The sequence below is a fragment of the Prionailurus viverrinus genome, chromosome X (assembly GCF_022837055.1).
Source record: "Prionailurus viverrinus isolate Anna chromosome X, UM_Priviv_1.0, whole genome shotgun sequence".
NCBI classification, from domain to species: Eukaryota; Metazoa; Chordata; class Mammalia; order Carnivora; family Felidae; genus Prionailurus; species Prionailurus viverrinus.
In genome coordinates, this window is record NC_062579.1 from 75,907,130 (window position 1) to 75,931,867 (window position 24,738).

A 24,738-nucleotide genomic window follows, 5' to 3' on the forward strand; every position below is an offset into this window, starting at 1 on the left:
CAGGCGACCATCCCCAGAAGGAGTAGAGGGTCAAGTCCCAGGTCAGCATGAAGCTGAGGGTCTGCGGTCCCCTCTTATGATCACCGCCTTCCCTCCTGATGGTCCCAGTGCACCTGTGTCTGCCTCAGTCGGTTCCTTGCCTGAGGGATTATATTCGTTGGGCTACCCATGGATCCTCTGAAGGGCCGGTTTGGATGATGTGACATGTGTGGGGGTGGGGAGGGAACAGTGCCTCTGAGAAGCCTCTCCATCTGTCTCCTCAAACACCTCTGCTCTCTGACTTCCATTCCTGCCTCAGGAAGTCCTCTGCTCCCTAGCAGTCTCCCACTTCTGGCCCCCTGACTCAGGGAACCCTGGTTTGTCTCAAGGAGGGCCCAGCTCCTGGCATTGGGTCATAGGAACGGATGTCATGATGGCAGCCCCCCAAGACCTCAGCCCTCAGCATGGGCAGGAAAAGCCACTATGGCATCCTGGAATTGGAGGAGGGGACACATTTGGTTCAAGGAAAAGAGGGTCCCTCTCAGAACAAGGGAGGGAAGCACCATCTCAGCAGGGAGTAGGAAGGCCTGTCTCAGCATGAAGCCCTGGGGTTGAGGGCCATTCTCAGTACCAGGCACCACCACCTGGCCCAAAGTGGTCACTCTGGTTCTGGAGAGGAGATGGAGCCCCGCTTCCTGGAACACACTCATGGGAAGGCATGTGTCTTAGTCTGTTCAGGCTGCTATAACAAAATACTACCAAGCTGGTATCTGATAAATGACAGTAATTTTCTGCTATCCACTCTGTAGGCTGGAAAGTCTAGATCAAGTCACCAGCATGGTCGCTTTCTTGTGAGGGCCCTCTTCCTGGTTCATTCCTGGCATCGTTTTGCTGTGTCCTCACATGGTACAAGGTGTTAGGGATCTCTCTGGAGCCTTTTATATAATGGTACTCATTCCATTCAGGAAGGTTGCACCCTCATGACCTTAGCACCTCCCAAAAAACCACCTCTTGATACTATCGTCTTTGGGTGTCAGGATTTCAACAAATGAATGCGGTGAGGTGGGGGACACAGTCAGAACATAGCAGTATGTTAGGGAAAGCTAAGTGCAGAAGGGTAAGAAACAGACCCCAGACCAGGAAAACAGGTAAGCAGGTCACAGGAAGGAAAGGAGACCTCTAAGCACAGGTGAGAGAGAGAGTAGAGAAGTCAGGGCACATGGTCCTCCTCATAGCTGCTGCCTCCTGCAGATGGGCACTGTCAGGTAGCTCATGCTCCCAGGGGCAGAGGTCCCCAGGAAAGGTGTCACAGATTCCCTTCTAGCCACAGCTCCCTCACTTTGTCCAGCTCTCAGGCTGACGTCTGCTGAGAAATATAGGGAGGAAGCTGGAAACGAGTCCCAGGGAAAGAGAGACATGTGGGCCCCTGCACCCCCAGCCCCCACTTTTCCACACAGGTACCTTCTCCTGCCTCTTGTCATCACTGATAAACACTACCACCCACCGTCAACCCCAACTTTGATCTGGCTCCCTCTTCCCACCTCATTCTTGGAGAGCTTCAGGATCTTGACTGTGGGGACCATCTGTATAATGTCAGACAGGCCATCCAGCCTGTACAGTTTGTTGTTGATCGAGTTCAAGGACAACAGCTTTTTGTGAGGAGTTAGAGTGACAGTTACTATCTAGGGCCTCAGAAACAAGTCTTCCCTCCACACCATTCGTACCATCCTCTACCATAAAAACAGCACTGGGCATAAGGCCTCACATCAGGGGGAACTCTTTTCAATGATCTTCAGGGTGGCAGCCATGCATTTTCTTGAATTCAGGATTATATCAATATCATGGCCCACCAAGTCTTCAACAATCTGAGAAGAGGCAATAGGAAGGCTGAGAGGGGTCCAGGGCCAGTACCAACCCCTCCCCACATTGTCATCCTTTAAGTCTCCCTCCCAGGCAGATCCCTGCCCTAGCATTACTGCTGTCAACTGTACCTGGGTCAAAGCAGAGCCTCTGGAGGTCAAGAGTTTGCTGGGAGACATCATAGTGTTTGTTCATGGTCAGCTGCAGAGAGAGATGGAGAGAGCCACTGTGAGGCTCTGGTGGGGATAGGGAAATCGGGGGCTGGAGGAAGAAGAGGTAGGTCTGGGTATGAACACACAATGGGCCTTGAGTCTGCATTACCTTTAGATGTTCCATTTCTTCTGGCTCCAACTCATACCACACAGAGTAGGGTACAGCAGAATGACTGACAAAGAGATATCTACAGAAAGGAGGGGTGGGGTAAGCACTAGGAACTCTCATTCTAAAGAAGACAGCTAACCCCTGGCCTGTCCTCCTTCCCCAGGACTAGGTACAGGTAATGTCCTTGACACAAACCTTCTGGTTCTCCTCGTTACACATCTTAGAGCTGACACCCTTCAATGCAGAGGCAGTGTCAGCATCCTGGACAAAGTTCTAGGCCTGTGTTTTCACATAGTGGAACTACAGGTGGCAGAAGCAACAGAAAAAGTGCTGGAGAACCAGCTCTCCCCCTTCCCTGTGCCCACTCCTCTGGCTTCAGCATTCTCTTATACATCAAAAGGGGTGAAGGGTACACTGCAATGGCTCAGGATTGAAATCAGTAGCCATGTATTGTCATACTTTCTTCCATAGGGCATGTAGGGGGTAAAAGAGAGGATAGGAGAGAAGAGTGGCAACATAGAATTAAGACTAGAGAACAGATCCTTTTCCAACCACCTACTGAGCTTGAAAAGAAAGTGCTAAAAAAAAGGATCATTGACATAATTTCATATTTTGTACCAAATATGGATTTCTTTATTTTTATTGTTTTATTTATTTTTTTTGAGAGAGAGAGAAAGCATGCTCAAGTGGATCAGGGGCAGAGAGAGGGGGACAGAGGATCCAAAGCCGGCTCTGTGCTGACAGTAGTAAGCCCGATGTAGGGTTTGAACTCGTGAACTGTGAGGCCATGACCTGAGCCAAAGTTGGACACTCAACTGACATTAGCCACCCAGGTGCTCCCCCAAATAGGGATTTATTAAATTCCCTTTCTCTCCATTCAAAGCTCTCCTCCAAATAAACACTTAAGATATTAGACGTGATCTTCCTTTTATAAATTTCCAGGAGATTCTACCTCACGAAGACCCTGATTGCCCCTCAGATAAAGTCTCCAGAGACTCGACCTCCATCTCCCGCACTCATCTTGAGCCAAGCTGAGACATCCAGTGGAAAGTTGCTCCATCGCCTTGGGTGCAGTTTTCACCTTTGCTTTTAGCCATCCTCTACTCTTATCCCTTTACATCATTTCTCTGAACCTACCCTTAGGTGACCGAGGCAGATAACTCCTAGAAGAAATAAAAAAAAAGAAAGAAAGAAAGAAAGAAAGAAAGAGACACGTTACAAATCTCACCTGTTCCCAGCAAAATAATCTAGCATCTCTACACAAGACCATCACAGCTGCCCTGACCTGTCTCTCCTGCACATTCCATATGTCTTGCCAGAACTGTGATCTTGAACCTACTCCCATGGTTCCATCTTGCCCATTCACCCTCATTTATCTCCATGGAGTAATTCTTTCTTTCCTTATGTCCACATTAGCATGGACAAAACTTTAATAATGCCTCTGGCCCCTCCTATGGTACAGTTCATTGGCTTAGTGGATGCTGTGGGGAAGTGGAGAGAAAGAAGAAATCCATGAGTTCTAAAAATGATTTCTACACTTTTGCCCCACGAATACCAAGACTACCATTAAGATTGCTCAACCATTAATTAATGCCTACACTCTGTCATGTTGTAGGAAAAAAAAAAGATATAGTTAACTACAGGGTTACGTATTCCACTGCCTAGTACAAATCAACCATGATAACTGATCACTTAACATTGTTAAAGAAGAGACAACAGGCCCCAAATGGAGTCACTAATGCTAAGCTTGTGTCACCTAATTTCAGGTGATTACACCTAATACAGGTCACCTCATTGACTTAATACCTAACCTAATTGCAGTTTCAGCCTCTCTCAGGAATGTAATCTTAACTAGTCAGTCTGGCATCTTCTGGTCAGTACTAGTGAGGTAATCTGCTTAATAGGCCCCTGCCATCCCCCAAAAGGAAGGTCACCTTGTCTGAAACAATCCACTATTTGTCAGTAATTTCCTTGTCCTGTTGCTTTCTGCCTATAAAGGTCTTCCATTTTGACCAGCTCTTAGGAACTTCTTTCCATTTGCTAGATGGCATGCTGCCTAATTCACGGATTGTTGAATAAATCCAATAATATCTTTAAAATTTACTCACTTGAATTTATTTTTAACACTATCTTATTTGGGGTTGTACATAAGTATCATCCATTGCTGCTTCTCCTTCTTGTTCATGTATTCATGAAGATGAATGCCAGAAATGCCATGCTTATATCAGCTTTCATACTTCCTTGGGAAACACCCAGGTATCTAGGTCCTCTTTGAAAGGAATGATGTCTATCAATGTACTCTGAAATCAGGAAGAACGGTATAAAAACAGCAAAATTAAAACCAAATCAAGGTAGAAAACACATCAATGGCCTGAATAACAGAGAAAAGTCCTGTGATAACTTTTATGAGTAATGAAGAAATATCGTTGACTTTTTTCATCTAAAAAGAAATATAACAACAACATGCTTAAAGTTTGGAAACCTCCACTGTGGATCTGCTTCCTGGAAGATGAGAGGTAGGGAGCATCCTCAGCCCGGGAGAGAACAAGCACACAAAGAAGGGTTGGGCAGAGGCTCCATTCTGAGATCTTAGTTCCTGCTCTGACATTTCCAGGCTGGGTGACCTGGCACAAGTTAATTACTGTCTATAACACCCTACTCCAACCTGAGCTCTAAATCAATAACAGAATCTACCCTGACTGTGTGGTGCTATGTTTCAAGAGTCAAAGGCAAGTTACCCACCTGGATGGAGAATTCTATAAACAAATAATTAGTCTGAAGAAATACCCAGCATTAAGCCTGGTGAGACAAAATGATGGAGGATCCTGAAAGAGAAAGGACAAGAGTTGAAGGTGTCGTAGGAAATAATAAAAACGTATGTTCAATTGGTCCCAGATAAAAAGGAAAGGCAACAGTACAGAAGATATATTTAAATAAATGATAGTTAGGAAGTTTAAAAAGTGACCAAAGACATCAAGTCACAGATTCACGAAGCTCTGTGTTTGTCAAGCCTACAGGGGTATGAGGAAAACCAAACCTAGGCCTTATTGATTATCTCAAAAGAAAGGAAAGGAAAAGGAAATTAGAACAGGTAAAAATAAATATAAAGCAAATATTAGGATGACATGTTTAAGCCAAATTATGTATGTTAATGCCATTACATGTAAGCAGATGAAATATTCCAAATCGAAAGGCAAACATCAGGCTAGATAAAAATTCCGTCAAATGCACCTTAGAAGAGACACATGTAAAGTTTATTGATACAGAAAATTAGGGGAAATGGCAATTTAAACATTAACCAACAGAAATCTAGTATACTCATCTTAATTGGGTATGCTACTATACCCATCTTAATTGGTCTTTTTGCCCCTCCTGCTACAAAGCTCCGAAAATTCTTGGAATATTCTATGTTGAAAATGATAAATCTGTATTTTTTTATGTTAGTGAGATGACTTTTGGAAAACACCTAAGGTTGGGGGTTGGTTGCCAGAAGAACCCACCATGAGATTAGAGGGTTAGAACTTTCAGTCCTACTTCCCTGACCTCTAGGGAAGGCAAGGGGCTGGAGACTGAGTCCAATCACCGATGGCCAACAATTTAATCCTGACCATGTAATTAAGCCTCCATGAAATACCCCAAAGGACCGGGTTCAGAGATTCCAGGTTGGTAAACCGGAATGCCTCCACGTGCCACTGTGTCGTGCCCCAAACCTCACGGGGACAGAAGCTTCTGCGTTTGGGGCCTCACCCCATGTATCCCTTCATCTGGCTGTCAATTCCTATTCTTTCATATCCTTTGTAATAAACCAGTGATGTAGTGAATAAACAAGTTTCCCGAGTTCTGTAAGCCACTCTAGCTAATTAATCGAACCCAAGGAAGGGGTTGTGGGAACCTCTGACTTATAGCCAGAGTGTCAGAAGCACAGGTAACAACTTGGACTCGAGATTAGCATCTAAAGTACAGGGCAGCCTTGTGGGAATGAGCCCTTAACCTGTGGAATCTGATGCCATCTCCAGGCAGATGGTGTCAGAATTGAGTTACCTTATAAGACACCCAGCTTGTGTAGGAGACTTGCTTGAATATGTGTGGGGGGAAACCCACACATTGGAATTGGGTACAGTATATTAACACCTAAGACTGACAGAAGTAAATGGAAAATGGACAAATCCACTATCACAACTGGAAATTTTAACACATCTCACTGAGTGATAGCTAAAACAGGGAAACAAAAATTCAGTTAGATGAGTTAGATTTAAACAATGTTAGTAACAAGTGCTTGCTTCAGCAGCACATATACTAAAATTGAAATGATACAGAGAAGATTAGCATGGCCCCTGAACAAGGATGACACTCAAATTTGTGAAGCATTCTGTATATTTTTTAAAAATGTTATTAACCAATTTATTTACTTAACTGACATGAAACATGGCAGAATAAGTCACATGCTGGGGCATAAAGGAAGCCTTGGGAAACTTCCAAGAGCATAATGCAATCTAGCCTGAGTGGTTGGTGTGAAGATTCAAGGATAATGTTGGGTTCTCTGCCACTCTCCTACCTTTACATCAATCGCAAGAACATTAATCTCCAACAACCCCCTGGCTCCAAAAGACCCTCTCCACATACCAAACCCAGACCTGAGAGGATCACATGACTCTGGCCTTTACCCTCAACTAGATGTCTTAAAATATACCTGAGATTTTCGGTAATCAGTTACAGTGAGATGGCAGACATGGAGCCAATGTCCTTGAAAGAAGAGTTTATTACCTACAGGTCCCAAGAGGAGGGGACATACAATAACACTCAGGGCCACACGAGGAAGCTCCTGGTGGAGCTGTCAGGTGGCAGACAGAATGAGGGGAAAACATGAACCAGAATCTTTATTCTGGTTTTATGGAAAGGAACGGGAGAAGCAGGATCAGTATGCTGAGTAAAACTTTGGATTGAAAAGTTGGAATAATTTTGGTGGGCTCTGAGTGATAAGGGTGGCCCCTAGTTGTCCAGTGTCTGGACTTGGGGTGATTTAGGAAAAAGAGAATATTGGACTGGGGTGTGAGAGTTTGATAAAGGAGGTGGCTGGGGGTGTGGGCTCTGGATTTGCTGGTTTACATATCAAAACCATGTTCATAGGCAAGTTGATTACTAGCTCAAGGAATTAGCTCACCCTAGGAGACCCAGTTCCTCACCAGGTCCACAGGCTCTTGTGGTATCAAACCATCAGAAAATATAGTTAATAGAAAACATGATGAATACACCGAGGGTAAGATTTCACCTCAGTCATAACCATAGCCATAGGAGGAGAGGTTTTCCATGTAGAACTAGGATAGGTGTGTCATGGCCCATTGGGGTCATGTCCTCAGAAGAAAGTAAAACACTCAGCCTGGGCACTTGCCACCTCCCATCCAAAGGGGGATTACTGGGTTCCTGTTGGATGGAGTTGGAGAGGGGGCCCAGAACCCTCCTGGCCTGTGGGGTCCTGAGACTGAGGACCAGCACTGACCAAGCCACCCATGGAGTGACCTGCAGGCAGTGACCCATCACCAATGTATTCACAGGGCGCTTATGATGGTCTGAGGCTGGAGGTTTGGAGAAGATCCAGGAGGGCTGCTGAGGAAGGCAAGAGCAGACCCCAAACCACTTTGTCAGGGCCACAACAAACAAGATGGAGTCCTGATAGGAAAACCCTTCCCCAGGGGCATAAGGAAGAGAGTGCTGGCAGCCGGAAACACACACACACACACACACACACACACACACCTTCCAGTTCTTACTTCCCCCTGAGTTTTGTGACCAGCCTAATGCCCCAGGAGCTATTTCCAACTGCACCACTCTTACACAGGAGGCCAACCAGAGTCCAGGAAGCCTAAGACCCAAGTACTTGTAACTGCAAATATAGGAGATTCTGTGGCCTACTGTATAACATGATGTTCCTTCATTTTTCCTCAAAAGGGGATTCTGACCACATAGTCACCAGCTCCTTGCCTTTGCTGAGGTTGCTGAGTTTTAGCTACAGGAGTTTCTCTGGGGCCATTCAGATACTACAGAGAAATCGAGACCAGAACTGAGCTCCATGAGATACGATGACGCTGCCATGCATAGCTGCAACTAACTCTTTCTGCAATACAGTTGACCCTTGAACACAGGGTTCAAATGCACAGGTCCATTTATAAGAATATTTCTTTTTTACACTTCAGTCCTATAAATGTATTTTCTCTTCTTTACGATTTTCTTCATAACATTTTCTTTTCTCCATCTTACTTTCTTATAAGAATACAGTATATAGGGGCACTTGAGTAGCTCAGTCAATTAAGTGTCTGACAGTTGATTTCAGCTCAGGTCATGATCTCACAGTTCATGGGATCAAGCCCTGTGTTGAGCTCTGTGCTAACAGCACAGAGCCTACTTGGGATTCTCTCCCTCTCTCTCTCCTTCCCCTCCCCAGTGCTCTGTCTGTCTGTCTCTCTCTCTGAAAATAATTAAATATTTTTTTTAAATATTTTTTAACACTTATTGATTTTTTGAGAGACAGAGAGAGACAGAGCATGAGTGGTAAAGGGGCAGAGAGAGACACACACAGAATCCAAAGCAGGCTCCAGGCTCTGAGCTGTCAGCACAGAGCCCAATGCGAGGCTCGAACTCACGAACTGTGAGATCATGACCTGAGCCGAAGCCGGATGCTCAACAGACTGAGCCACCCAGGCGCCCCATAAATATTTTTTTAAATAAAGTATATAATACATATACAAAATATGTGTTGATCGACTAGTTATGTTATCAGTAAGGCTTCCAGTCAGCAGTAGGCTATTAGCAGTTAAGTTTTGGGAGGAGTAAAAGTTATACGTAGATTTTCCACTCTAGGGGGGAAGGGGGTCAGCGCCCCTAACTTCCACATTGTTCAAGGGACAACTGTATATGAGGTTTTCTGAAATAAGTGTAAAGTAACAGAAACATTTCAAAATAGCCACATGGCAGGAAATAACTCCAGCACATTCCAAAGAGGTTACACACAAAACAGCTGGAGGGTCTAAAGGAAACAGCAAACATTTGGTGGGTCACTATGAGGAGAATAGGAAGAAAAGATTGGTTTTTCCTTTTAAAAATGTAGTTTTTCCCTTTAAAAATGGCAGAGAAGTGGGGAGACGGAGATTTTCCTCATCCCTCAAACACAGCCATATTGAGGTCAGATCACTTGGGACACCCAGAAAATTGATCTGCAGAGTGGCAGAAGGATCTCCACTGTTCAAGGAAGACTGTTTGGCCGGATCAAGGTGCATGTATGTGAATTGGGGGAGATAAAATGGCACAACCATGGAAGGGAGGGAACCCTTTCTGTGGAGAGACAAAGGGGAGAGAAAGAGAGAGGTGTTGTGAAAGTGCAGCATCTAGTTAGCACAAGAGGAAAACCTCTCTGGACCACGGACTAGGGAATGGGAAATACGGAGAGTGCCAGTTTTTTGTTTGTTTTTTTGTTTTGTTTGGTTTTGTTTGGTTTGGTTTGGTTTGGTTTGGTTTACAAACAGCCTTTGGAGCCAAACCTCAGAGGTTTCCTAAGTGTGTGACTTTCTCATGGACGGAGCCAGGAGCCATGCTCCTGGGGTAGAGGGAGCCAGCCCCAGAGTGCATATTGTGGTGTAGCGATCTCACGGACACACTGGGAGAGAATAGTCCCCTTACTGGAGAACATTGGGAAGAGGGTTTATTGCCTCTCCGAGGACAAAAGACCTTACAGGAGCCAAAGGCCTTTTATCAGCAGGATGGAGAGGCGCTAATCCAGAGCAGGGGAGAGGAGCCACTGAGCTGGGTCCTTTAAGACACTGGTTTTGAATCCCAGCCAAGCGCCAAGAAGGCACAGAACTATAGAGCAGGACAAGCTGAGTGCCCTCTTTTTTCTGTGAGGGCTGCCTGAAAAGGCTGCATGGTTTGAGACACCCAGTCAAGGGAGGAAAGATTGGGATGTCACCATTTTCCCCCACAACAACACAGTTGGACTTGAGAGAGTAGCACAGCTGTGTCCAGTGGAGGTGGGAGACGCTGATATCAAACCCTGCCCCTCCATACCTGACAAGAGCTTATTTACTAGAGCAAGACTGACTGACCCAATACAGCCAGTCTCTCTCCCAGACCAGCACAGCCAACAGCCCTAGGCACCAACAGAGAACTCTTTTTTGTTTGTTTTTCTTTCCTCCCTCTTCTTTTTTTCTCTTGGAACCAGGCTCATAGTTTCTGATTTGTTTTTGGTCAAATATATATATGTATATATTTCATCAGGCATTTTCATTCTGTTTTTTTTTCTTTCATCTTACCTCTTTCTTCTTTATTTTCCTTTCCATTTCTCTGGAATTAGCTTTATAAGTTTTTGATTCTCTTGGTTTTTTCTTCCTCTTTTTTTTTCTCTTTTTATGGGATCGGGCTTCCCCCATTTTTTTTAATCTTTTGTTTGTTTAATATCACTTCAACAAACAAATCAAAGCACACCTAGTTAAAGGTCCAAAAACTTCACCCCTACAAGAAAAGAGGAGGTCTGCAGAGGACAGACAAGTGGAATAGAGCAGCCAAAATGCAACAACAGAGTGCACACAACATACACCGAAAACACTTCCTGAAGTGCCATGCCCTGGACAGGGTATGACCCTTTTATAATATAGTAGCATCCTCAGGTGCAAGACACATAACAAGTTTTAAAACCCGCAAAAGGCAGAAACTTAGCCAAAATGACAAATGGAAGGATTCTCCCACAAAGAATGTTCACGAAAAAATCACAGCCAGAGAATTGCTCAAAACAGATATAAACAATATATATAGAATTTAGAGTAACAGTCATAAGACTAACATCTTATGGGCTTGAGAAAAGCATAGAAGACACCAGAGAAACCTTTGCTTCAGAGATCAAAGACCTAAGAACTAGTCAGGATGAATTAAAAAATACTATAATTGAAATGCAAAATAAACTAGATACGGTGACAGTGAGGACTGAGGAAGCAGAGGAGAGAATAGGTGGAATAGAAGATAAAATTATGATAAAAAATGAAGTTTTAAAAAAAAAGATGGAAAGGAAATTACTAGATTACAAGGGGAGAATTAGAGAACTAAGTGACTCCAGGAAAGAAAACCATATTCATATCACAGGAGTCCCATAAGAAAAAGAGCAAGAAAGAGGTACAGAAGGTTTATTTGAACAAATTATAGCTGGGAACTTCCCTAATCTGGGGAAGGACACAGGCATCCAAGTCAAAGAGGCACAGAGAACTCCTTTCAAAATCAACAAAAATAGCTCAACACCACAACATATCATAACAAAACTGGCAAAATACAAAGATAAAGAGAGAATTCTGAAAGCAGCTAGGGACAACAGGCCTTAACCTACAAGGGTAGAACACATAAGGGTAATAGCAGACCTCTCCACTGAAACTTGCAGTCCAGAAGGGAGTGGCAGGAAATATTCCATGTGCTGAACAGGACAAATATGCAGCCAAGAATCCTTTACCCAGCAAGGCGGCCATTTAGAATAAAAGGAAAGATAAAGACTTTCCTAGACAAACAAAACCTAAAGGAATTTGTGACCACTAAACCACCCATGAAAGACATCCTACGGGGAGCTCTGTGAGTGCAAAGCTACAAAGACTACAAAGGAGGAGAGGATATCATTACAAGTATGAGATCTATAGATAACACAATGGCACTAAATTCCTATCTTTCAATAATCACTCTGAATGTAAATGGACTAAATGCTCCAATCGAAAGACATAGGGTATCAGAGTGGAGAAAAGAAAACAAACAAACAAACAAACAAACAAACCCAAGATCCATCTATATGCTGCCCACAAGAGACTCATTTTAGACCTGAGGACACCTGCAGATTGAAAGTGATGGAATGGAGAACCATCTATTATGCTAATGAGTGTCAAAAGAAAGCTGGAATATCCATACTTATATCAGACAAACTAGATTTTAAAACAAAGACTGTGGGGCACCTGGGTGGCTCAGTCGGTTAAATATCTGACTTCAGCTCAGATCATGATCTCATAGCTTGTGAGTTCGAGCCCCACATCAGGCTCTGTGCTGACAGCTCAGAGCCTGAAGCCTGCTTTGGATTCTGTGTCCCTCTCTCGCTGCCCCTCCCCTGCTCATGCTCTCTCTCTCTCTCTCAAGAATAAATAAACATTAATTTTTTTTGAAAATAAAATAAAACAAATAATGTAACAAGAGATGAGGAAGAGCATTAAATCATAATTAAAGGGTATCTCTGTCAAGAAGATCTAACATGTATGCCCCCAGTTTGGAAATACCCAAACATAAATCAAATTAATCACAAACATAATAATCACAAACTCATTGATAATAATACCATAATTGTAGCAGACTTTAATACTCCACTTACAACAATGGGAAAATCATCTAAGCAGAAAATCAACAAGGAAAGAATGGCTCTGAAAGACACATTGGACCAGATGGACTTAACAGATATATTCAGAACTTTTCATCCTAAAGCATCAGAATAAACATTCTTCTCAAGCGCACATGGAAAATTCTCCAGAATAAATCACATATTGGGTCACAGAACAGCCCTCAACAGGTACAAAAAGAATGAGATCATAGCATGCATTTTTTCAGATCACAACACTATAAAACTTGAAATCAACCACAAGAAAAAATTTGGAAAATCCCTAAATACATGGAGGTTAAAGAACATCTTAATAAAAAATTAATGGGTTAAACACGAAATTAAAGAAGAAATTAAAAAATACATGGAAGCAAATGAAAAAGAAAACATAACAGTTTTCTGTTCAAACTGTTTGGGATGCAGTGAAGACAGTTCTAAAAGGAAATTGCATTGCAATTCAGGCCTATCTCAGGAAGCAAGAAAGGTCCCAAATACACAACCTAACCTTACACCTAAAGGAGCTAGGAAAGTTGCAGCAAATAAAGCCCAAAGCCAGCATAAGAATGGTAATAATAGGGGCGCCTGGGTGGCGCAGTCGGTTAAGCGTCCGACTTCAGCCAGGTCACGATCTCGCGGTCCGGGAGTTCGAGCCCCGCGTCAGGCTCTGGGCTGATGGCTCAGAGCCTGGAGCCTGTTTCCGATTCTGGGTCTCCCTCTCTCTCTGCCCCTCCCCCATTCATGCTCTGTCTCTCTCTGTCCCAAAAATAAATAAACGTTGAAAAAAAAATTAAAAAAAATAAAAAATAAATAAAAGAATGGTAATAATAAAGATTACAGCAGAAATAAAGACAGAATAAAAAAAAATAAGAACAAAAACAACAGAACAGATCGATGAAACTAAGAGCTGATTTTTTGGGAGGAATAAACAAAATTGATAAACATCTAGCCAGACTTCTCAAAAAGAAAAGAGGACCCAAATAGATAAAGTCACGAATGAACGAGGAGAGATCACAACCAACACCACAGAAATACAATCGATCATAAGAGAATACTATGAAAAGTATTGTCCAACAAACTGGACAATCTTAAAGAAATGGACAAATTCCTAGAAACTCACCTACTACCAAAACTCAAATGGGAAGAAATACAAAATTTGAACAGGCCCAAAACCAGCAAAGAAACTGAATCAGTTATCAAAAATCTCCCAACAAATAAGAGTCCTAGGCCGGAAGGTTTCCCAGGGAAATTCTACCAGACATTTAAAGCAGAGTTAATACCTATTCTTCTCAAACTGTTCCTGAAAAGAAAAGAAAGAAAGAAGGAAAGAAAGAAAGAAAGAAAGACAAAGAAAGAAAGAAAGAAAGCTTCCAAACTAATTCTATGAAACCAGCATTACCATGATTCCAACACCAGACAAAGACCCCACTAAAAAGGAGAATACAGGTCAATATCTGAGATGAACCTGGATGCAAAAATTCTCAACAAGATACTAGGAAATTGAATTCAACAGTACATTAAAAGAATTATTCACCATGGTCAAGTCAGAATCATTCCTGGGCTACAAGGGCTGGTTCAATATTCGCAAACCAACCAACGTGCTACACCATGTTAATAAAAGAAAGGATAAGAACCATATGATCCCTTCAATGGACGCAGAAAAAGCATTTGACAAAATAGAGCATCGTTTCTTAATAAAAACCCTCAAGAAATTAAGGATAGAAGGAACATACCTTAACATCATAAAAGCCATCTATTAAAGGTCCACAGCTAATATCATCCTCAATGGGGAAAACTGAGAGCTTTCCCCCTAAGATCAGGAACACGACAAGGATATCCACTCGCACCACTGTTGTTTCACATAGTACTTGACATCCTAGCCTCAGCAATCAGACAACAAAAAGGAATAAAAGGCATCCAAATTGCCAAGGAAGAAGTCAAGCTTTTACTCTTCACAGATGACATGATAGTCTACGTGGAAAACCCTAAAAACTCCACCAAAAAACTGCTAGAGCTGATACATGAATTCAGTAAAGTTGCCAGACATAAAATCAAGTACAGAAGTCAGTCGTATTTGTATACACCAATAAAGAAGCAGCAGAAAGAGATATCAAGGAATCGAACCCATTTACAATTACACCAAAACCCATAAAATACCTAGGAAGAAACCCAACCAAAGACGTAAAGGATGTGTACATTGAAAAGTATAGAAAGCTTATGAAAGAAATTGAAAAAGACACAAAGAAAAGGAAAAACATTCTATGCTCATGAATTGGAAGAACAAATATTGTTAAAATGTCAATATTACCCAAAGCGGTCTACACATTCAATGCAATCCCTGTCAACATAGCACCAGTATTCTTCACAGAGCTAGAACAAACCATCCTAAAATTTGCGTGGATCCAGAAGAGACTCTGAATAGCTAAAGTAATGTTGAAAAAGAAAACCAAAGACGGAGGAATCACAATTCCAGGATTTAATCTGTATTACAAAGCTGTAATCATGAAGACAGTATGGTATTGGCACAAAAACAGACACATAGATCAATGGAATATTATAGAGAACCCAGAAATGAACACACAAATATATGGCCAACTAACCTTCGACAGAGCAGCAAAAAGTATCCAATGGAAAAAAGACAGTCTCTTTAGCAGATGGTACTGTGAGAACTGGATGGTGATATACAGAAGAATGAAACTGGACCACTTTCCTACACCATCCAGAAAAGTAAATTCAAAATGGATGAAAGACCTACATGTGAGATTGGAACCATCAAAATCCTACAGGAGAAAGCAGGCAGCAACCTCTTTCACCTCGGCCACAGCAACTTCTTACTTGACATGTCTCCCTGGAGGCAAGGGAAATAAAAGCAAAGATGTACTATGGGCACCTCGTCAAGATAAAAAGCTTCTGTGCAGCAAAGGAAACAGTCAACAAAACTAAAAGGCAACCAACGGAATGGGAGAAGATATTTGAAAATGACATATCAGATAAAGAGTTAGTATCCAAAATCTATAAAGAACTTACTGAAGTCAACACCCAAAAAACAAATAATCCAGTGAAGAAATGAGAAGAAGACATGAATAGAAACTTTTCCACAGAAGACATCCAGATGGCTAACAGACACATGAAAAGATGCTGAACATGACTCATCATCAGGGAAGTACAAATCAAAACACAATAAGACACCACCTCACACTTGTCAGAATGGTTAAAATTAACAACTCAGGAAACAACAGATGTTGGCGAGGATGCGGAGAAAGGGGAACTCTTTTGCACTGTTGGTGGGACTGCAAACTGGTGCAGCCACTCTGGAAAACAGTGTGGAGATTCCTCAAAAAATTAAAAATGGAACTACCCTATGACCAAGCAATTGCACTACTAGGAATTTATTCACAGGATACAAAAATGTTGATTCGAAGGAGCACATGCACCCCAAAGTTTATAGCAGCGCTATCAACAATAACCAAATTATGAAAAGAGCCCAAATGTCCATCGTCTGATGAATGGATAGAGAAGATGTGGTATGTATATTCAATGGAATACTACTCGGCTATGAAAAAGATTGAAATCTTGCCAGGTGCAACAACGTGGATGGAACTAGAGGATATTATGTGAAGCAAAATAAGTCAGTCAGAGAAAGACAGATATTGTATGATTTCACTCATAATGGGAATTTGAGAAACTCAACAGATGAATATGGGGAAGGAAAAGAAAAATAAGATAAAAACAGAAGGAAGCAAACCATAAGTGACTCATATGCATAGGAACAAACTGAGGGTTGCTGGAGGGGGGCGGGTGTGGGTGATGGGTTATATGGGTGATGGGCACTAAGGAGGGCCCTTTTGGGATGAGCACTGGATGTCATATGTAAGGGATGTATCACTGAGTTCTACTCCTGAAGCCAAGACTGTAGTGTATGTTAACTAACTTGAATTTAAATTAAAAAATAAAAATAAATTAAAAAAAAAATGAAGCAACAGCAACAACAAATAAATAAATAAAAATATAGTCAGTGTAGACAAATGCCCTCTGGTGGTCAGCTCTAGAATCGTAGCTCTGAAAGTCTTGGATCAGGGGCACCATAAAGGGAAAGGAGGAGGAGAGGGCCTGGGCTCTGGGGCATCAGCCAGAACTCTCTGGAATTTCCCACCTTCTTTCAGCAATTCTTTCCCAAGTCTCTATGCCCTGAGAGGGCAAGTCCAGCCTGAGTGAGCTAAAAAGAAATTTGCACACGATAGCGTGTGAACACACCTACACAGATAAACTGTTCAAGTGAAGAGTGGAAGTTTTTTGAATTTTATAAAACAGTGTCAAGTGAACATGTTTATAAACTGTAAAAATATATGTGAACTTTTCCCTCTATTATTTATTGTATACTTTAAGAGTTTAAACAATCTTACCTAATGTCAAAATATTAAACCCTACAAATATACATTTAGACAATGAAATCACTCTGCACCCTCCAACTAAATGATCCCTTCACTGTGACCCACAAATACCCACTATAAATAGATTGGTGCTCATTTTCCAGATGTATTCTCTTTAGGTACTGTGATCATGCACCTTAAAATATAAGTATTTTATATGCACACACATTATTTTTAAATTATCAAACACATACGTACTTTCATGCAAACTGCATTTTTCACTTGTTTTGACTTCTCCAGATTTTCACTTCTTCGGCTAATATGGTTTGGCATCTGTCCAATATTTATTACAGAAACATTTTCCTTTTTAGGTGAATTATTTATTCCTATCTTTTGGCTCTTTTTCTCTATTGACTGGTTACCAACAGTCCTTTAGGTCAATGCGTATTAGCACAAGGTCTGTAATAATGTTTGCACATATTTATTTCCAGCTTTTCACACTTTATTATTTTTTTTTTACTTTGACGGTGCATACCTTGGTTTTCCAGTTTCGTTGATTTTGTGTTTTAAAAATAATATAGCAAAAGTGAATAATACACAAGGTTTCATCAAATACCAGTCCCCTCGGGCTTCAATCATTCAAAGCCATAAAGGCATCAGGGCACAGTGGAAAAAGCTTTATATCGGAAAATGGGGATGATATCTGAACACTTGTGTGGCTTAAGGGGGATATGTAATGTGCATCTGGATCAAAGTGATTCTGTAAATCATAATTTCATTCCTTCCATGGAGGTTTGATTTTCCTGTGCTTCTGCCTAGGCCACACGCCTGGCTTCAGACAGACCAATCAAAGGGCCCCTATATCCAGGCCTCTAGGCTGAAGGGCCAGCATTGCACCTCCACAGTCATCTTCAGCACCAAGAGGGTGGGTTGTTTGAAAACCCCGTGGGCATGATATACACCCCAGAGTAATTTAAAACTAGATGTGCAGCCCTGGAAACACTTTACGTTACAAATTTAATTAGACAAGTTAAAGGGGAGTTAAAAAAAAAAAGCACCTTGTCTATCCCAAACAAAACATTACATATAAAGAAATGTGAATTATTAGAAAAATATTTGGAACATATTTTAGAAACAAATGTTTATTATTATCATATGTAAATAAATCTGATTACCTGGGAAAGTGTTGTTCAAAGTCCATAGTGAAGCAATTCAAACTATCCATCACAGTCACATATATAAAGATCAAAGTATAAAAACATGGAGTGCCTGGCTGGCTCAGTTGGTAGAGCCTCCAACTCTTGATTTCAGCTCAGGTCATGATCCCAGGGACATGGGATGGAGCCCCGCATCAGGCTCTGTGCTGAGCCTGCTTAAGAATATCTCTCTCTCGCGCTCTCGCTCTCGCTCTCTTCCTCTGCTCCTCCCCTGCTCGCATGGGTGAGTGTATACTCATGTGCTCTCCCACTCTCTCTCTCAAATAAAAATAAAAATAAAAAAACAAATTTTATATGTATATGTCTGTGTATGTATGTATAAAGCATACTGAAGTATAGTATGCAATCCAAATTTTGAAGAAATATATACATTCCTGTGACTCTACACAGAAAATAATAGCTGGAAAATACAAATTTAATTATGAAGGATAGGCAAATATACAAGAAAAATTCCCTAATAAATATACATTCTTCAGTGCATTTATTTTCAGGACATTTATATTAATTTTGAAATCAGAAAAATAACAGATAAAATTACAGAAGATTGTAGTATATTCTTTGTTGGGAATTTCTTTACAAAAATAACGTTTTAATGCACCTCAACTACATATGTGTGTGTGTGTGTGTGTGTGTATGTCTATATGTCTATATGTATGTATGTACACATATTTATATAGTTCACATTCTCACAGACACATAGGTGCAGATTTCTGGGACTCATTGGTGAGAGGGACTGACAAAAACTTCCTGACATGGGGTTTATTGTCCTTGGGCTCTGTCCGAGTCACCCTTTAATGCTGAGTTTGTCATATTAGCGTCCAGAAAATTCCCTGTGATGGGGCTCTCCTCTCCCTCCTTCCAAGGCCTCCTGCTACATGATGTCCAAGACGCTATTCTCGACCCGGTCACTAGATGGCAGTGACCACCAATTTCTGAATTTCCTCCAAACAAAACAATTGTCAGAGAAAATGAAACAAATATCTATCAAACGTTATTGCGAGGAATAACGCATTGCGAGTGGTCAAAGTGTATGTAAAACGAAAATCATAATCAAATCCCTTTTCTCAGTAGTTTTCTTCTCTATGGTTCCACAGGTGTAAAACACAGGACTAGTATCACACTTGCTGAGAACACTGGTGGATACTGCAGGCCTGGGGTCAGGGCAAAGGGAGAAGGGGTTCAGGTACCTCTACCATTGCGCTGTGATACACACAGTTTTCCAGAGATGCCCAACAGCCGGGTAGTGGATCTCCACACGGGATTTCCTCAGGAACAAACCAAGTCATAGAGTATTTCCTGACTGTGATACCCAGTTAGGGTCTCAGGTTAGCTCCATGCTCCCCTCTTTCCCTGGTTAGTGCCCCCTTACCCCTCAGGTCTCAGTTTAAGCCTTGCTTCCTGTGGGAAGTGTCCTCAGCCTAGTGGTTTGATTATCCTTAGTCATCTGGTAACTCCACTAGCTCACCATTGCCAGATACACTTTTTTCATTTGCAAGGGATCCAATGGGAGTGAGTTCAAAATTTCTCATGGGCTGTGGCTTCACACAATGCGTTGAGAACCCTAGAGCTTTCAAATGGCTTATTTGGAGCTTTGCCCCAGGATTCACCTCTTCCACTTTTGAGAAGGATGCCCAGGACACGGGCCATTTGAGTAATGGAACTGCAGAGCTGTTCCATAGAGAACAACTGGGGCACGTACTGTAGAGAACCTGTGGAGGCTGCGGATTGATGCTTCCTCCTCTAAAAGATCCAATGAGAGCTCTGATGTGACTCTTCTTTTTACCACACACGGTTTTCCATGGCAAAGACCACGTGAATATTCTAGAGGTAGAGTTGCAAGTTTTAAACGATTTACTTTGTGGAATACTGTTGAAAATATATTTCCAAAGTGTATAAATGAATTTGGAAAAGAGGAAAAATTAAAGAAGCCAGCAAAATTCTCTATTACATTATCATTACATATAATCATTCTCTACATTCTTATTAACGGTGCATAATATGACACTGACTTATCTTTTAATCTACATAATAGCGTTGAATCTCTTGACATAACTGCAGGGGTCCACATGGTGTTTCCCCCACTTTACAGATGCAGAAGCTGAGCCTCACCTCCCAGGCATGGCTGAGACCAAAACACCTCTGTGACCTATGCTGCTTTTGTGATTTCATCAATTGCCCACAAGGACCCTGTGAGGGAGGGTCCTCTGCTCAGCCCCTGGATGGGGAGCCTGAGGCTTGGGGAGCTTAGTGCCCCATCCTGCCATTTGCCATTGGCAGAGCCCAGACTAGAACCCATGTCTTTCTCTTACTCTTCCCATTGAGTATATCATTATGGGCTTTGTTTCTGACTGTCATAGCTATTCCCACTCAGTTTAGACAGTGTGGAAAAATACATTCAAGTATGGAGGGAAAAACATAAATAACCAGCAACTCCACAGCCCACTGATGAACAGTTAACTCTTGGCGTTCCCTTCCTGACATTTGAACATTGTTTAAAATCGAATTTCAATTTACTGTGACTATTTGGACCAACTCTCTTGTCTTCATTTCTCCTCTTTTAAAGCGTATCACACAGATGTTTCTAACAAAGAAAGAAAGCTATCTTTGAATTCATCTTGGAAAATGAATTAACCATTGCAAGAGTATGATAGGCAAAACCTGAACAGAAACATTCAAAGAACATAATCCCTTGTTTCTCAAGTTAAAGAGCTTCCTCTTAAAGCAAATTACAATTGAAGTCTATATAATGACATGTTTGCTTATAGGCAATGCTATATATATAAATTTAAGCCAAAATTTAAATTTAAATTTAAGCCAGACTATATAAATTTAAACCAAAACTTAAGTGACTTTCAGACATATTCATAAGGAATCTTGAAAGAAAACCTTAACGTGCCTAAATTATTGATCTACCAAGACCCAGTTTAAGTACCACCTATTACTTTCTCAAAGCAAATGTGGCTGGATACAAAGCAGTTCTTGTCCTATCAGCGGGCCACTCCATTTTCAGGAGCTAGCGATAGTGCAGAGATGAATATCCACAGTGGAAAGGAAATTAACTTTCTACCGACAAAACTATGATGCACTCATTCTGTAATGGACTGAGCACTAAACTAAGCTTGAGTAGAAAAGGGTTGAAAGCTTGGTTTATGACAAATGTTTCCCTGTACAAATTCCAAGCATGTGAGATAGTGCCCTGTATGAGCACAGACAGCCACACTTCACTTAGCCCAACCAGAGCCTCAGCCTTAACTTGCTATGGTAATCTAGAATCTGCCTTTCTTCCCACTTCCTTACACACACACAAGAAGCCCCTTCCTCTGGATGTGTAAAGTCCCTTCCCTTATGCTGACCTCACTTACAAAGGAAAGCACCAAATCGTAGTGGCTAGGGGTAAGTGCATTGGAGTAAAGGAGATCTGAGTTTGAGCTCTGGTTCCATTACTTACTAGCACAGTAGTGCCCAAGTTTGCTCACCATGCACTCAGCTCAGATGAACAAAACTATGGAGGGCCTTTGTAACTGGACTGGTTGTCCTCATTGGATCCATCTCTACCTGGTTTTGTCTAGTACAGCACTGCGTCTGTCCCATTGACAATACACACCATCTCAAAACTTTGCCTCACCTTTTATCCTTCAACCAATAGGGATGTGTCCCTCCATGTTTCTACTGAAATTAATCTTAACAAGGTCAGCAACCACCTTTGTCACATTTGTACATCATGAGTGTTGAAATGAAGACTCAAATGAAGACAAAGATTTCCTTTCTAAGACAGAATTCATTTGCTTGTGTATAAACAAATATTATATTACAATGCTATAAGTTACCTAATATCTAGAGTTTAAAATACTTTCCATAGAGTCAGAGTCAGAGAATGGGGAAGGTTGTGCCCAAGACAATGGGCTTTCAAATAAAGGAAATATTTTTCTCTACCTCACATACTTTGGCTCCATCATAAGGAATTTTGCTAATAGGTTTACTGAATGGTAGCAATAAATTTCCATGATCCTTTCAATAAACTTTGTCTTTTTTTCCCTTTTTTCAAGGGATTTCCAAGTATGCAATGAAATCAAGTGAATTTATAATGTTGTTTTTATATTATATCATGGCTAAATGCACCATCTAAAAACATTCTTTAATATACCATAATTAGACAATGTAATAGTGCTTAGTATGATCTGAACGACTGTGTCCCCCCAAAATACATATACCATAACCCCCAACTGATGGTATTAGGAAGTGGAGTCTTTACAAGGTGATCAGGTCACAAGGGCAGAGCCTTCATGAATGGGATTACTTCCCTTATTAAAAAGGCTCCAGAAAGCTTGCTTGTCCCTTCTATCATGTGAGGATACAGCATAAGTTGGCAGTCTGCAACCCAGAAGAGGGTCTTCACTATAACCCAATCATGATGTCATCATGGACTTGAACTTCTAGCCTCCAGAACTATGAGAATAAATTCCTATCATTATAAGCCACCCAGGCTGCTATTTTTGTTCTAGCAGCCTGAATGGACTAAGACAGTGCTGAAAAATAATGGTGGTGATAGGGAACTCCTTTGCATGTTCTGGGATCTTAAGCCAAAATACTTATACTGCACAACATAAATCATAGTGCTGGACGTTTCGGGGGATGTGTCCATTCAGTAACCCAGCCTATATAATAAATATACACATATCCATGCTAATTAAGTAAATGCTTGAATTAATAAAAAAAATGGTTGAAAGGTGTCAAGTTATCTTCATTTAACAATTTCAAATAGTATATGTGGATATGCTCCCTCCATGAGGTGTATGTTTTATTTTATGTGCCAACTTTACTGGGTCCTGGGATGCTCAGATATCTGGTTAAACATTATTTCTGGGTATTCTGTGAGGGTGTTTCTGGATGCAATTAGCATTGAAATTGGTAAATTAATTAAACCAGATCACCTTTCCCAATGTGGGTGGGCATGATCCAATCCATTGAGGGCCTAAATAGAACAAAAACATGGAGGAAGGGAGGATTTGTTCTCTCTGCCTTAATCACTGAACTGGACATTGGTTTTCTCTTGCCATCAGACTTGGATTTACACCATCTGTGCTTGGATTCTCAGGCTTTTGGATTTGGACTGTAACTACATAATCAGCTTTGCTGGGTCACAAGCAAAGAGTCACCAGATCATGGGACTTCTTATTGTCCATTATGGCATGAGCTAATTCCTCATAATCAACCAATCTCAATCTCTCTCTTTCTCTCTCTTTCTCTCCACCCTTCTCTCCTTCCCTCCTCACCTTCCTCCTTAATTCCCTATGCATATATATAGGGCAGGGAAAACTTAATACCTCACTTCTAAAGAATAGAGTAGGGAAATGGAAATAATTTCCCTAATGGAAAATAGTTACTGTACAATAGAGAAATTCAGCAAACATCACCTTAAACTAGCAATGAATGTGAACATCTCCAGAGACATCATGTGGGTATTATGTCCTCCCAGGTAGGTTGTGACAAGAAATGCCCTGCAACTCTGTGGTATTCTTTCAGAAAACCCTTAATCCTAGTCTAATCATGAGAAAAGCAACAAAGCAAGCCTGTACCCACCAAGACCGTCAGGGTCATGAAAATAGTATGGCAGTCCCTCAGAGTTAAACATAATTACCATATGACCAATAAATTCCAATCCAAAGTATATACCCAAGAGAAATGAAAACACATGTCAACATAAAAACTTGTAAACAAATGCACATATCATCATTATTCATAATAACCAAAAAGTAAAAGTAACCTAAATGACTATCAGTAGATGAATAGATAAAACAAAATGTAGTATATTCACAGTAGATTATTCTTTCATAAAAAGTAATGAACTACTGGCACATGATACAATATGTATGAACCATAAAAACATGTGAAGTAGCCAAATATGCAAAAGACCACATTTTTTGTAATTCCATTAATATAAAATACCAAAAATAGACAAATCCTTAGAAACAGATGCTCACTTAAGCTGATGACTGCATAACTCCATACATTTACTAAAGTCATTAAATTGTACCCTTAAAATGTATGACCTCTATTGTCTAAATTATATCTCAGTAAAGTTGTTTACAGCATGATGTTGGCCTGGTCTCCTGTTGTACCACAGTGGACACCAGCCTCTTAATAAAAAAGGTCTTCATGCTTGGGTTTTATATAAAAATGAATCTAATAAAACTGCCACTGTATCTCAGACCTGCTGATTTTATGTCCTGTGTTTCTTCAAGCAATGACCTTCCCCACACACACATGCCACCTCAGGTTGCTCTTGTGTGCAAGGTGTGATTTATTACTTCCACATCTTCTGGCCATGATAGTGGCTTGAGAGTAGGTCCATGACAGTCCAGAGCCTGTCTGGTGTGACACGACTTTAGCATTACTGCTTTCTTCACTGCTCTGCGGCCTTTCTCACATGACTCTACTTTGAGGGAGCCAAATAGAACTATCTTTCTGTGTGTCAGTATGGCAGGACTTTTTAAAGGGCTACATAGGTGCACATCCTTTGCAACAACAATTTCCCTGTTAGAAGTTTATCTTCAGGACATAAAGATGGCAGTAAAGTATTGATTATATGGATTGCCCTCCTAATAATTTCTTCTTT

At 41.2% G+C, this 24,738-nt stretch overlaps 1 protein-coding gene and 1 non-coding gene across 2 annotated transcripts; one reads left to right on the forward strand and one right to left on the reverse strand.

Annotated features, from left to right (window-relative positions):
* Positions 1-1,208: 1,208 nt before the first annotated feature.
* Positions 1,209-2,636, reverse strand: LOC125157020 (nuclear RNA export factor 5-like). Its single transcript, XM_047843270.1, is given in 7 exon segments — positions 1,209-1,342; positions 1,484-1,628; positions 1,740-1,834; positions 1,971-2,040; positions 2,161-2,231; positions 2,346-2,460; positions 2,553-2,636. Coding segments are annotated over 7 exon segments (714 nt in total).
* A 3,796-nt stretch (positions 2,637-6,432) lies between these two features.
* LOC125158080 (U6 spliceosomal RNA) lies at positions 6,433-6,539 on the forward strand. The gene has a single exon (XR_007149188.1). It is a non-coding gene; the product is annotated as a U6 spliceosomal RNA (small nuclear RNA).
* The last annotated feature ends 18,199 nt before the right edge of the window (positions 6,540-24,738 follow it).